At 33.8% G+C, this 15,193-nt stretch overlaps 1 protein-coding gene across 2 annotated transcripts in view; it reads right to left on the bottom strand.

The window, feature by feature from the left end:
• LOC150084235 (WD repeat-containing protein 44) overlaps positions 1-15,193 on the bottom strand; it is a 380,944-nt gene that overhangs the window by 96,904 nt on the left and 268,847 nt on the right. For both annotated transcript variants that reach the window (XM_090375960.1, XM_090375961.1), the window contains exon 12: positions 10,733-10,826. In XM_090375960.1, the coding sequence (XP_090232086.1) occupies positions 10,733-10,826 (94 nt within the window). The remainder of the gene's footprint in view (positions 1-10,732; positions 10,827-15,193) is intronic.

Raw genomic sequence — 15,193 nt, 5'->3', positions numbered from 1 at the left:
AGAGTAAATGCAAAAAACTTTGGGAGGTGCATTATGGCCACAGAAGCCGATGCGCCAACAACTAACAAAAAAAAAAAAAAAAAAAACAGTGATAACTGTGTGTGTGTGTGTGTGTGTGTGTGTGTGTGTGTGTATTAAGACACTCACACATGGACTGGAAAAAACAAATTACATCATTAATACTAATAACATTTATAAGCATAATATTGGCATTAAATTTCTATATAGTGACATTTCAGGATAATTTAGTAAAGAATCTTATCATCAGCCCTAAGTAAGGCTAGGTAGGTAGCAGAGGATCTTACTCAGAGGATACTACTGCTGAACTGTCTAGCACAGTAAGTTAACAGTCACAAAATTTAAAACTGCACCTCCCTGTAATGGTGGAGTAGAAACAAAGCACAACACTCATGTTGCTCTTTGAACACCCTGAAAGTGCTAAGACACTTTCTTGTACCAGTATTGATACAAATTACTAAGCTGATCTTTCAATAAGGTGGAATACCATCTCATTTTTGCAGGGAAGTGAGAATGCTTCATTATTGAAACTTTCCTTAACAAGTGGACTGGATGAAGTAATCCTACAAAATGCTTTCCTTCTCCATTACCAGACTTGACATTTTTTGATTTCTATTTCTGGGAATATGGTAAATACAAAAATTATGCATTATGTTGAAGTTTCTTGCTTTAAATACCAGTACAGTAAAATAAATGTCACATAGGTGCATCTCAGAAACTAAGTTTATGTAAGAATTGTTTCAATAAGCAATGAACAGTCAATGGCTTTTAAGAGAAGCACAGAATATTAGATTCTGGCATGACAGACATGACTAGAAAATATATTGAACCATTTGCCTAGTTGTCATAAATTTACACAATAATACCAATGTGTTCTGTAAAGAACATTATGTGGAAATTAACAACACTGGCCAACATGATTTTTACTTCCATTCATATATCAGCTGGTTTCAGTCTGTGTTTATGTGTAGATTTCAAAAATAATTCACAGAATTTCACATCGTACCACAATTTCCACATATACAGGTATTTTGTTTACACATAATATATATAACGTACTACAATACAGTAAAAATTAGATATTAGATATGACATTGACTTGTTGTATTACCTACAAATGTTTTCATGTGCTGTTAGATGGTTATTGTATTGTTATTATTATTTTTGGTGCAAGGACTGCTCAGGCCATATTGCACCTCTTAGATGTCAGTAATGCTAGGGAGAGTTAACATGTTCAACAGATGTGAGGAAGCACATCTGCTGAACATGTCAAATCTGTTTAGCTGATGCTATAGTAGCAAGCTTATACAGCATCAGCAAAAAAAAAAAAAAAAAAAATGCACATTTCACCTATCCATCCACTCCAAAAATTTTATCTATTTGTTTCTTGAATTTATTTAAGCTATCAACTTCCACAACAACAGATGGAAGTCTGTTCTAGCAATCAACCACCCACTGGCTAAAGGCAAACTTCATACATCTATTCTGCAACCATACTTCCTCAATTTGAATTTATGCTCCCTCAATGCATGTACTCTGAGCAAGAGGAAGAATTCCATCAGCACTGAACTTGCTCAATCAAATTCAAAGCTTTAAACACCCCAATCAGATCACTTTGCAGGTGCCTAGTCTCTAGATGTTGCAATTTGCAGAACTGAAGCCTTTCTTGGTAAGTGCATCCCTTTGCTACCCTCACCAATCTTGTTGCCCTTTTCTGTACCTATTCCAGCAGCTCTACATCCTTCCTAAAATGAGGCCTGATCACTACCTTATACAATGGGATAATTACATCCTTATTCCTGCTAGCAAAATTCTTGTATATCATTGACAAAACCCCATGAGCTGTCCTGGCAGCCTGTCTGCATTACTTAGAGAACTTCATATCTGACTGTACAATTACCACCCCCATGTCTTTTTCATTTTTCATTACCCTGAGTTTAGTAGCACACAGTTGGTACATTACTGTGGCATTGCTGCTACCCATATGCAGTACTTTGCATTTATCAATGTTAAACTTCAGTTACCATTTCTCAGCCCACATGCCTAACTTTTCTAGATCCTGCTGTAGTAGCATACTCTCATCAACAACTCTGTCAACCTTTGTGTCATCTGCAAAGTTGGACATTAAGCTTGATATGCCTTCATCAAAATCATTGATAAATATAGAAAACAACAATAGGCCAACACCAAACCCTGGGGTACTCCACTAATGACATTAGCCCACAAAGAGCTGTGTACATTGATTACTACTCTTTTGTCTTTTCCCATTCAACTATCCCTTTATCCATAGCAGCAACTTGCCCTTAATGTCACACTGCTACAATTTGTACAGCATTCTTTTATGTGCAACAGTATCAAAAGCAGTGAAACTGCTGTATTTGAAACAAATTATAGGATACTAGAATCCATAATCAAATTACAAAGGAAGAGGTTTAATGTGGATTGTAGATAGTTATTTTAGCCAGTAATTTGTTAATTACTGGAATGAGTTTCTTTCCCAAGTAGTTGAGACTGACAGTGTGGGAAAATTCAAAGGTCAGCTAGATACATGAGGAGAAAAACAAGTATTTTTTAAATTTTTATTATTTTTTTGGCTAGTGCAGCAAAACCAACTGGCTACCTTGCACTATATGACTAATACAAATAATGAACTAGTAGATTGGCCACTGTTTAAAGCAGTTGCACATGAATTTTTTTGAAGTAGGAAATAAAATAAATACGAATTGCTGGAGTCAACTTTACTGCAAGTTGAGTTATAAAGACATGGGTTGCCAAATATCTTTGAGAATTCATTTTCTTCATTGTTATCTCATTCCCCCCCCCCCTCAATTTGGGAGATGTAAGATGAGCAAGGGGGAATGCTTTCAACAGGACATATCCATGATGGAAAAGCAGTACCAATATCACTGGGATGCTATGCCACGACAGGAGATTAATGCTGGTTTCTTAAGAGGGAAAGCGAAATGGCATACAAGAAAAACTTCGAATGGTATTTCTAAGGAAACAGTATGTCTACAGTATATTATATTTGATAACACTGATTTACATTTGATTGAATTATTTTAAAATGGAAAAGACTCATTTTTAAGGTGGCATATGTATTATTGCATGATATTTGAAATTGGTTGTTCATCCAGGTATTAAAATTTCAGTACATCTTTCAAGAAGACATAATTCTGATATTTTTGGAATCAATTTCCCTTAGAATTTGTAACTATTACTCCAGAGGGATGTTGTACGTGTTGGCCAGTGGAAATTTCAAAATGTAAAATTAGACTCCATACACACACAGTAGACTCTCGATTTTCCAGGACACATGGTAAAAAACAAATTCTGGATAATCGATTTCCCGGTTAATTAAAAAAAAATACAAAAGTCCCCGACACACGTAAGAGATACATTCCAGGACTTCTTACTTTGTCAAGTTTTACGTAACTCGGGAATGCCTAATAACATTTTGCTACTACAGTGAAACTTCCCTTTAACGGACAGCCACGGGGAACGAGAATGTGTCCGTTAGAGAGAAGTGTCCACTAACAAGAAGTCTGAGGGAGAAAAAAAAAAAAAAAACAGAAAGAAAAATCGTTAAACGTTTAATGTAAAATTAAATTAAAATATATACAGATTTTGAACAATATTTTTGCAAATAATATACATACAATTGTGTTATGCATATTATGACTTTATCTTAAGAAAAATACATACAGTAATCACTTATTTTCTTCTGCACCTCTTCCGGCTGATAATTTTGTTTTCAACATTTGTTTGGAGTGAAGAAACCATCGAAACTCCTTCAGTATCTTCTTCAGCGGCGAAAAACATTTTTAAACGATTGATTTGTATGAGCGCTTCTTCGGTGGTTCACCGTTAATATGTTCTTCGACAGAATGACCTCCTTCCATTTCTTCATCCTCATGAGGAACTTCTTGAAAAATATCGATGATAATGTCGTTGATATCTAGAGCACTGTCTTCTGTAGTGAGGTTCGAGTCTATATCTTTGTAGCCAGGGTCACTTGTAGCGGAAGTATCGTACATTATCAATAGATGTTCAAGTTCTTGTTCTTCTTGGTGCTCCACATTGCTGTTCACAACTTCAATTTTTGCGTTTGAGAAGCCAGACTTTACAAATCAGTTCACGACAGTTTATTTTCTAATTGCGTTTACTGAAGAGGAAATCCACTGAATCACATCTAGGATGCTGAGTTTCTTTGCAAGGTCACTTGCATATGTTCATCGTTCATGTTTGCAATGAGATGTCTTAAAACACGTTTTCTGTAGTGAAGTTTAAAATTTTTTATTATCCCTTGATCCAAGGGCTGACACTCTGCAGATGTGTTTGGTGGCAGAAAAACAATTTGAATGTTGGACAATTCAATGTGCGGGTGAGATGCAGCATTACCCACGAAAAGAATAATTTTTCTGTTTTGACGAATCATGTTTTGGTTAAAGTGACTTATCCATTCGCTCATGATATCTCGTGTCATCCACGCTTTTTTTTATTAGACTTCCAGTCAACATTCAAAAGATTCAACTTTATGCCCTTGAAACAACAAGGATTTTGTGGTTTTCCTATGACAAGAGGTTGTTCAAAGTCTCCCAGCATATTTGTACACAATAGTATACAGTCAAGCATTAATTTGAAATTTTTCCGCCCTGGCACTTTTCGTTTTTTAGACTCATTGTTTTTTCAGGAAGAGATTTAAAAAACAACCCTGTTTTGTCACAGTTGTAAATATCTTTAGCTTAAAAATCACGACATAAATCTTCCAATTTGACGGTCCACTCTGTTACAACCCCAGTATCAACAGATCCACCTATTCATCACTTACAGTTTTCCAAGAAATTTTATGCCGAGTTTTGAACTTGTCCAGCCATCCCACAGAAGCTTTAAACTCATTTACTCCCATAGATTTCACAACTTCCAAAGACTTTTCCCTAATAATAGGCCCATTAATGGGAATTTATTTAGCACGTGCACGACAAAACCACTCATGCGTAACATTGTCGATTTGTAGTCCAACAGTTTTCGGGAATGATTTTTGAACCTGATCATTTCCGTGTTGCCAAAATTGTTTGAGCAGTTCATTTTTTTTCTTTAGGATGTCACTTACCTGCGTCTTCCCGATTTTGAATTTTGCGGCGAGATTGCGAACACTATTTTTTTGCCGATCATATGCATTAATGAGTTCAACTTTATATTTTAAAGTTAAATGTTTACGAGAAGACATTGTGCACTTCACACGACACTGAACAAAACTGAAAACTGAAACTCAAAAGACGAAAGGCCGACAAAATTCTCCCCCCCACACCGAATTCATCAGAAGTTTTACACATGCCTTAAAATTCTTGAAAAAGGGTTTAAAACCGCAACGTAAACCTTGATAAAATTCAGAGAATCGGAAATAGAAAAATAAACACACAATTGAGGCAATATGTGGAAGAAACGTTCCTAGAGAAAGGGCCGTGAGCTCGCCCGCTGGCCGTTATGGGGAGATCAAATTAAGTGCTAATCTAAACGAAACAGTGCAGATTGCCTATCCGCGTCTGTTACATAGAATGTCTGCTAGACAGAAGCTGAAAACACGTTAAAACCAATAGAGGAGAGTTGGGGAATTTGAAAATGTCCGTTGTAGAGAGATGTCCGTTAAAAGTTTCACTGTATATTATTATTCACAAATCTGAATTCAGCGCGATACTTGTTAATGTTTGACCATTTTCATACATCCTTCTTAGTTTAATTTTCTGATCCAAATCAACTATTATATATAAGCACATTTCTGGAGGTCACCACAATAAAACAATAAAAGCAATTTGCACTTTCCGTATTATTGGGCTTTTCTGTTCGTGTATCTAATTATAAACAGGTAATTTGGGCAGGTAGTAAACTCTATGTTATTGCATTTGCAAAAATACCGATAGCTGGAATTCTGTGGGTTTTTACGTAATTATGGTGAAATGTGTGTCCCCTTTACTGAAATCTTTAGTCATATAAAAAAAATAAAATAAAATAAATTGTAAGAATCTTCTCTTTCTTATTTTTTTGCTTGTTACTCCATATCTCACTTGTGCAATTTGTGCATGCCATGATCATAGTTATTGATTGTTTATTTTATTATTATTTTTTTTTGTTCGTTTTAAAATATAAAATTCCCAAAAAAAAAAAAAAATTTTAGTTAAAAAAATTGACGTACCATATTTCCCCATGTATAAGATGCACCTTAATTTTGGGGACCGAAATTTGAAAAAAAAAAAAAAATGTATTACATAAAGTTATTGAACTCAAGTTTTATTCATCATAAAATTCTTCCAATTCCTCATCACTGTCAAAACTCCCATCCATTAGCTTGTCCTCATCTGTGTCTGATGACGAATCACTGTCTTCATATATTGCCTCGTCCTCAGTTCCATCTATGGCATTTGAAATGCCACACTTCTTAAATGACTTGACAATGATCTCAATCTTGATATTATCCGAGGATCTTTTCGCCCAGGTACAAACTTCTCCTATAGTTGGTTTCTTCACTCTTCCTGCTGGTGTCAAATTGTCCTCAGAAGACTTCATCCATTGGTTCCATTCGTCTCTCATGGCAGCTTTGAAGGGTTTGTTGATGCTGACATCAAGTGGTTGGAGCTGGGATGTCAAGCCTCCAGGTATGACGCCAAGTTTTGTTTTTTGCTCTGCAGCAATCCTCTTTGTATTTTTTGTTATGTGTGCCCTGAACTGATCAAGCACCAATAGGGCAGGTTTGCGTAAGAGCCCACCTGGTCTCCTGCTCCAAACTTTCTCAAACCAGATCTTCATCCCATCCTGATCCATCCAACCCTTGTCGTGAACATGGACAATCACTCCTCGAGGAATGTCTTCTTTTGGCATTGTTTTGCGTTTGAAAATCAGCATAGGAGGCAGCTTGGTTCTGTCGGCACAACAAGCTAGAACAACTGTATAATGGCTCTTCATGTCCAATTGTCTTTACAGTTAGTTTTCACCCCCTTCTTATCAACAGTTCTGTTACTTGAGACATCAAATTGAAGGGGGACTTTGTCCATATTTGCAATCTGTCCCAACTCAAACTGATGTATCTTCCAACATTGAATGACAAAACGATGAAATTCAAGGACCTTCTACTCATAGCTTTCAGGCATCTTTTGGGCAAGTCTGGTGCGTGTACGCATGCTTAGTCAATTCTGTTTCATGAACCTGAAGCACCAATTGTGTACTCCTTTGAAATCAGTAACTTCTTTTTCATTAGCAATTCTTCTTGCCTCATGCTGAACCATCTTTGTGGACACAGGAATTCCAATTGCCCTTTGCTCCTCAATCCATATCTTCAATTCCCTCTCTAAATCAGGCCATTTTGCTGACTTGCCTCTAATGGCTTTCTTCTGCCGTGGCGTTTTCAGTAGGGTTTCTTATCATTTGATCCATAGCCAGTCTCGGATTGTTTTCTCAGTTGAAGGAGGACCAAACTTACGTTCAGCAGCACGATTTCCATTCACTTTTACAAACTGGATCACTTTTAACTTGAATTCAGCACCATACGAAAATCTTTTCTGAGATTTCTGGGCAGAACGTGGCAAAACGTAACCTAATATACTGGTAACAAGTGCGAAACAATGAGCGCAGAGACAACCAGCGCGAAAAAGCGGGAAATGCAAGTAAAAAAAAAATCTACAACCACTGTGTAAGACGAACCCAGTTTTTAGACCCCAAATTTTTCGAAAATAGGTGCGTCTTATACATGGGGAAATACGGTAAATCCTTAGTTGCATAAGTCGGGGACTTACTGTATCGAAAAATGTTCAGCAACCTACATAAAAAAATATGGCAATAGATAAAAAACGAAAAGAACTTACCATCCACTCCTTGTGTGTCCAATATGATGCTTCTCTTTATTTTTTGCGATGTTGATTTTAAGTCTATAGCCTTCCTATATTTTTTACGATGTTGCATATGGCTTGGTCACCAACATTATAATGGTTCATTAGAGATTTCATGGATGCACGTTTTCAAACTTTTGAATAATTTCAACTTTTTGTTTAACTGAAAGAGCAACTGTTTTGCATTTACCCATCATTTTTGCGATTTCTAAACAAAAAAAAAAAAAAAAAAAAAAAAAAAATTGACATTCCTGACAAATAACGAAACAAAATTTGTCTTTTTGCGGTGCAATGGAACACAACAATCGATGCAACGCACAAAAATAAACTAAACATTTCTTCTCCTTTTCTTCTTTTTTTGAGCAGTGGGTGTGAAGACAGCGGGGGTTGCAAGATAATAGGCACACTAATCTCCCAATGATGACTTATAATGCCACTTGTCGCTTATCTACGACCTGCAAAACATCTGCTTATACCTATTCTATTTATTACTTAAATTTTATGATTTCTGGTTTTTTTTTTCCGGGGGGGGACAGCCTAATAAACTATATTATTAATTTCATATGATATGAATATAATAATAACATTTATGTTAAAATATTTCATAAAATTTTAAGACACGTCAGCGTTTATTTATTTCAATATTCATGGCTATTTTTTTATTTTTTATTCCAGTGACTCATAAAAATCATGTCAAAAAAAAAAAAAAAAAAGAAAAGTTGATGCTAAGTGTTGCATTTTTAAACGCGACACTCAGCATCAACTTTCTGCTGCAAAGCTCCTTATAAACATACAAGGAGCTTTGCGGCAGAAAAAATTCCAAGGACTAAACTTTTCAGTCAACAACAGAAGATTAAAACTTTTACTCATAAAATTTATCTGCAGTTAGAACTAGTTTTCGAGCCTCCCAAATCTCCCAAATTGGCAAAGAAGGAAGGGGCCTTTACAAATGGAGAATCTGTAAAATGAATTTGCTTGGTAATTGAAGAAGTTTGTCCTGAGAAAGTAAAGAATTTTGAATCTGTAAGTTTATCTTCATCAACTGTAATGAGGAGAATTGAAGATTTAGGAGCCGACGTTCAAAATCAACTCGTAGAAAAAGTTCGTGAATTCACTCATTTTTCAATAGCAATTGACGAGAGTGAAGAAACAAGCCATACAGTTCAATTACTAATTTATATCTGAGGTGTAAATCAAAATTTTGCAGTAACTGAAGAGCTAGTTGCATTAAAAATCTTGAAAGATACAATAGGCAAAAATATATTTTTGAGTGTGTCAGAAGCAATTGACAGCTCCAATTGAATTGGGATTTACTATCCGCAACAATGTATGGCACTAAAAATATGGTCGGTACTAAAATTGGGTTCATGGATCAGCTTCATGAATATCTTGAGAGTAAAAATATTAAAAACCAATGCAGTTTCATTGTATAATTCACCAGCAGTCTTTGTGTGGAAAATTGGGTACAGATTCAGTCATGTCAACTGTTAATATCAACAGTAAATTTTATTTGCAAGACTGGTCTAAATCATCGGCAATTCAAAAATTTTCTTGAAACTATTGAGGCTGAATACGGTGATTTGTTGTACTACACTGAAGTACGATGATTGAGTTGCGGTAATGTGTTGAAGCGATTTTTTGAACTTAGGATCGAAATAGATCTATTTATGAATGAAAAATTGAAACGTGTTCTGGAACTGTCAGATCTCAAACGGTTCTGGAATGTTGCCTTTTTAACAGATATATGTGAACACCTGAATTTTCTTAATATGAAACTACAAGGATGAGACAAACTTGTCAATGAATTATATTATAATGTCAAAGCATTTGAAACAAAACTGGAGTTATTTAAAAGTCAAGTACTTTGGAATAATTTTTCACAATTTCCATGTTGCAATAATTTATCTAAAAATATGCCTAGTTGTAATTTTTCCACTGAAAATTTTGTTCAAAACGTTAGTTTGTTGCAGGAAAATTTTGTGGTCAGGTTTTCTGATTTTAAAAATAATTCAAAGGTGTTTGAACTTTTTCAAAATCCATTTAACATACCTGTTAATGATGATGAGAATTTACAATTACAGTTGGTAGATCTTCAATATAATGATGCACTGAATACAATATTTAAAAATGATAATTAATTCAATTTTAATCAACATTATTTGAGTCAAATTATCCAAAAATTAAAAATTTTGCAAGAAAGATTACCTTAATTTTTGGAAGTACATGTATATGTGAGCAGACTTTTTCAAAAATGAAATATGTAAAATCAAAAATATGATCATATCTAACTGATCTGCATTTACATGACTTTTTAAGAATTGGAACTAGTACTTAAAAATTCAATATTAAGAAAATTAGTTGCACTCTACAACCATATTCATCGCATTAATTATAATTTTGTTGTATTGCTAACTGTATTTTTGTGATAAGAACAATAAATAAGTAATAATTAAAATTTGATATAAATGAACCGGTATATTTTATATTACATACTATCGATTTATTTTTGAATCTGTAGATATAGGTAGATATAAAATGTTTCTCTGCATAACACCGAAGTTATGCAGAGAATGCAGTTTTCAGTAATTAGGAATTTTCTCTGGCCCGCCAAATATTCCAAAAATTCATATGTGGCTGCTTCTCTAAAAGTTTGGTGATAATATTAACTTTATTGAATTATCCAGAATTATTTATAAAAATGCTTAAGCAATTACCCTAATATTAAATTTTAGCATAAAAAAAAAAAAAAAAAAAAAAACAGATACTAATAAACATAGTGAGAGAGAGAGAGAGAGAAAATTTAGAAGAAATAATCCGTACTATAGCTTTCTTACTTCCTGCATTGTATTTCTGTCTCATATCATCAAAAAAGCAGTAAGCATCACGAAGTACCCATATCCGAAGGATGCGATCTTGACCTGCTGTTGCCTTGAAACATAAGAGTTAATGAGTTTAGCCATAGAAAAGCAAAAATTCTTTCCAAAACTGTTACAATAATTAAAACTCAGTTAAGTATACAGAAGTAAGCATAAAATTTACCTGTGGATAACCAACTGCATGTTGTTTCCTATGTTTTCACTTGGATTTAAATGTTAAGTATGATGGAAAAATTAATGCATTAGCATTGGGCATAATGCAGTCTCATTCCTCTTATTTCCTTAATTTTTTTTTTATCTAGTGAAATTGGATCTTTAAGTGGCAACAACAAACACACAATTGAGTTTACAACACTAATAAGTCTATAGTGAAAGAGATTCATGTGGTAAAAATGTCTCATTTTTATCACATGAATGAGCAAACACCTAGTATGCTCAAAAAGAAATGCAGTGCACTCGCATAACATTTCTCTGTTTCAGATTAGTGAGTTTATTTATTTATTATTTTTTAATTAGTTATTATTTGGTGTATCAGCAACTCTAATCATAGTGTGTCAAAGATCACTAAATACAAGAATGGCTTACAGTCTGTTGTAAAGAATATTCAATTTGGAAAGTTACATCAGAAATTGAAATTATGAAAGCAGTTGATATACACTGCAAGAATTCCATGAGATTTTGCATACTCCCAAAAAGATTGAGCATGGTATGCAATTTTGCAAAAGAGACTTTATGACACTTTCTTTGCTAAGGTGATCTACAGTGAGCATTACATTGCCAAAATGAAAATATTATTACCAGATGAACCGTCTGAAAAATGGATTCAAATAAAATAGGGCTGCTCATACCTCACACACTTCTTTGATATACTTGAAACTTATTTCATTGGCAGCTGATTCAAAATGATCATGGCTACCAAGAAGACTGTATCTTAGGCTCCAGATTTGTTTCTATAGGGTTTTTTTAAGGTGTATTCATAATTGCCTTCACTTATTTGAAGTGCTGCAGGTTACAATCCAGCATGCAGAAGAGATGCTATATCTAAGATAAAATAAAATGAAAAAAGCAAAAGAAAGTAGTGGCTATTATTTTTTATTACACAAGAGCTACATTCTGTTTTTTTTTTTTTTTTTGTTGGCTAGTGTAATTGAACTTCAAATTCCATCATAAAGTAATGCTAGTCAGTTTCCTCCACAGGCTGATTCAATGGCAAGTCTGTTTGCACCTCAAAATAACATTTAATTAATTAGAATCTCCTTGTCTATATTCAAATTTAATAGCACCATTAAGTAAAAATTTGGTATTACAAAACAGCTCTAATTTCAACAAACCTAAAACCATTTAACACTGTTCAATATGGAAAAAATTATCCACTGCAATTCAAATTTTAACTTAACCAGATGAATAAAGATAATTCATATTGTATATTTATTAATGCATGGCACTGGCAGATCATTAACCAAAGAATGAATGATCTTCCAATAAATTAATTAATACATAAAGATTAAAAAATAAAATAAATGTCTTGCTATTAGAAATGCAAACATGTGATTACTAAAACTATAATGTCTAGCATCGGTATTACCATTACTTAGTTCTTATAACCTAGTTTTGACAACAAAAGACTGAATAAATGAAACGCCACAAAAAAATGCTGAAGTTATATGAACTTTCAAGCTTCAAAAAAATTTGTCAAAATTTTGAATTTTACCAGTAAAATTAATGCTAAAGCAGCAAAGGTATCAAAACAGGAATGGTATATAAAATTTCATATTTTACACCTGTTCAGTTATTAGAGAACTCCTCATATCATCTTTATGTTCTTTTAACATAATAAAAAAACATATCTTACAAACTGCTTCCAGTTCTGGATCTGACAAGGTGAATCTCTAAATGATCCAAATAAAATTATTTACACAAAAACTCACTAAGGATTCTATGGTTAAACCACAAATTATTTATAGGGGATAATTAAACACTCACACTGTCAGGAATATTGAGCTTAGTCGATGGTATCCATGTCTCCCCTCACAAAGTTATTTGTGCAGAGAGAGAGAGAGAGAGAGAGAGAGAGAGACTTAAAAGAAAGTGCATGGAAGAAGAATGTATATAAAATAATAAAGAAAAGTGATAATTGCTTGATTTATATTTGTTCTATTTTGATGAACTTTCAGATGGCTCACCAAATCTTTTTAAATTTTTGTTTATGAAGCTTCAAAAAAAGGAATGAAGAGTAGATTTTGAAAATTTATGTTTTTAACGTGATTGAAGATTTCATTCAAGAAGAAACACATTTCACCACAATAACAAAAATCCCACAGAATTCCAACTGTTGATATTATTGCAAATGCAATAAGATAGAGTTTACTACCCATTTATAATTAGATTGCACTAACAGAAAAGCCTGATAAACCAGAAAGCGTATATTGTTTTATTGTTTTATGGTCGTGACTTCGAGAAATGTGCTTTAGAAAAATATCACAAAGGCGTTCACAACTGAATCCTTATAACCAAACATAGCAATAAACGGTAGTGTGTTTGTCTGGTTATTTTTGAAACAACTTCCTCATTTGAGAACCCCCTTTGTCAGTTATCCTACATTACCTGTTCAGACAGAATCCATTTATGGTTTGGGCAATGTAAAGTGTTTTAATCGGTAAGCATTGCTTTTGCTGATTTAATATTTCTTGTCTATATAAAGTGAGTGTTAAATTAGTGACTAAAATGAAGAAAGCTACAACAAAAATTTTTTTAAAGAGTTAGAAAATGGCAAAAAGGTTGTGACATTGGCCAAGAAATATATAATAAATGAATCTAGCATTTGATGAATTAGGGAAAATTCTGAGAAAATTAACATGTGCTAACAATTGGGACATCTGTCCTAAACCACATTTAGATCAAGCCAGAATTGTCTGTATTTTAAAAAAATCAGATTCGGAAGTTTTTTTGGCAAGTTTTACAACGTGAAAAACACATGGATCTACCACTACCAACCAGAATCTGTTCCACATCATTGGCTGCAAAAAGCACTACAAAAGTGAGAAATACGTTAATAGAGAAAACTGAAAAATTACTTTCTTTCTGGATAGAAGATCTTAATCAAAAGGGAATACCTCTTAGTTCAGATATTATTTGCACCAAAGCTCTGCAAATTTTTAATCACAAGAAGAAGAAGAAGCTGGTCCATCCAATGCAGATATCTTTCGGGTCAGTAAGGGTTGGTTTGAAAATTTTAAAAAACGTCCAAGTCTTCACAAGCTAAAATTAACAGGTGAAGCAGCCAGTGCAGATACGATAGCTGCTTCTCTGTATCTGAAAACTTTAAAGGATGTTATTGCGACTCAGGGCTATCTAGCAGGTCAAGTGTTTAATGCTTATTACACTGACTTACTTTGGAAGTGTATGCCAAGCAGAGTATTCATTTTAAAAGAAGAGAAAACCACCCAGGTTTCAAAGCTGCAAAAGATAGGTTAACACTTTTGATATGTGGCAATGCATAGGGTGACTAAGTGTAAACCACTTCTAATTTATATATCAGAAAATCCTCATGCTTTTAAAGGAATATCAAAAAGCTCCTTACCAGTTCAGCAGAAATCAAGCAAAAAAGCCTGGATGACAGCTAAAATATTTGAGGATTGGTTTTTAAATTGCTTTTATATTGAAACAAAAAGATATTGCCTGAAGAACATAGCATTCAAAATCTTGCTCATTCTTGACAATGTGCCCAATCATCCTGCACATTTGTCTGATATGCACCCAAATGTGAAAGTTACCTTTCTTCCAGCGAATACAAGTTCGTTAATTCAGCCGATGTTATAGATTCCTTTAAACTTTGTTACCAAAGATGATCTTTTTTACAACTGGTAGAAGCTACTGATGGAATAGGCAGTCTTTCAATTCGAGATTACTGGTGGAATTATAACATTCTTGATGCTGTTAAAAAATATTAAATTCGCAGGGGAGTGAAGTTAAGAACTCAACAATGAATGCAGCGTGGAAAAACCTGTGGCCACAAAGCTGCACTAAAGAAACCATGGTCGAAATGCCGGCGGTAGTTGAGATTGTGAGAATTAGAAAAATGATCAGTAGATAGGGATTTGAAGAACCAGAACCAGCAGATATCACAGAAGTCCTTGAATCTTATAGAGAACAATTACCAGTGGACGACACTTTTTCCCAATGCGAAGAAGATAACAAAAATGATAAAAACGAAGATGCACACAAAAATTTGACCACGAAGAGACTAGCTGAGATTTTAAGACTTGCAAATCAGCTTAGCCAAGGAGCTCTGGATATGGATTCTAATTTGGAGAGGAATTTAAATTTTTGCAGAACTTTATCATTAGCTTTAGTTCCTTATGAAGAAATTTATAAAGAAAAACAGTGTGCTTCTAAGAAAACAATTTTACCTAATTTTTT

This window comes from Mastigoproctus giganteus, chromosome 6 (genome assembly GCF_048544385.1).
Source record: "Mastigoproctus giganteus isolate SK-2022 chromosome 6, ASM4854438v1, whole genome shotgun sequence".
NCBI lineage: Eukaryota > Metazoa > Arthropoda > Arachnida > Uropygi > Thelyphonidae > Mastigoproctus > Mastigoproctus giganteus.
Note: the sequence above shows the minus strand (reverse complement) of the source record. Positions and strands in the feature narration are given on the sequence as shown.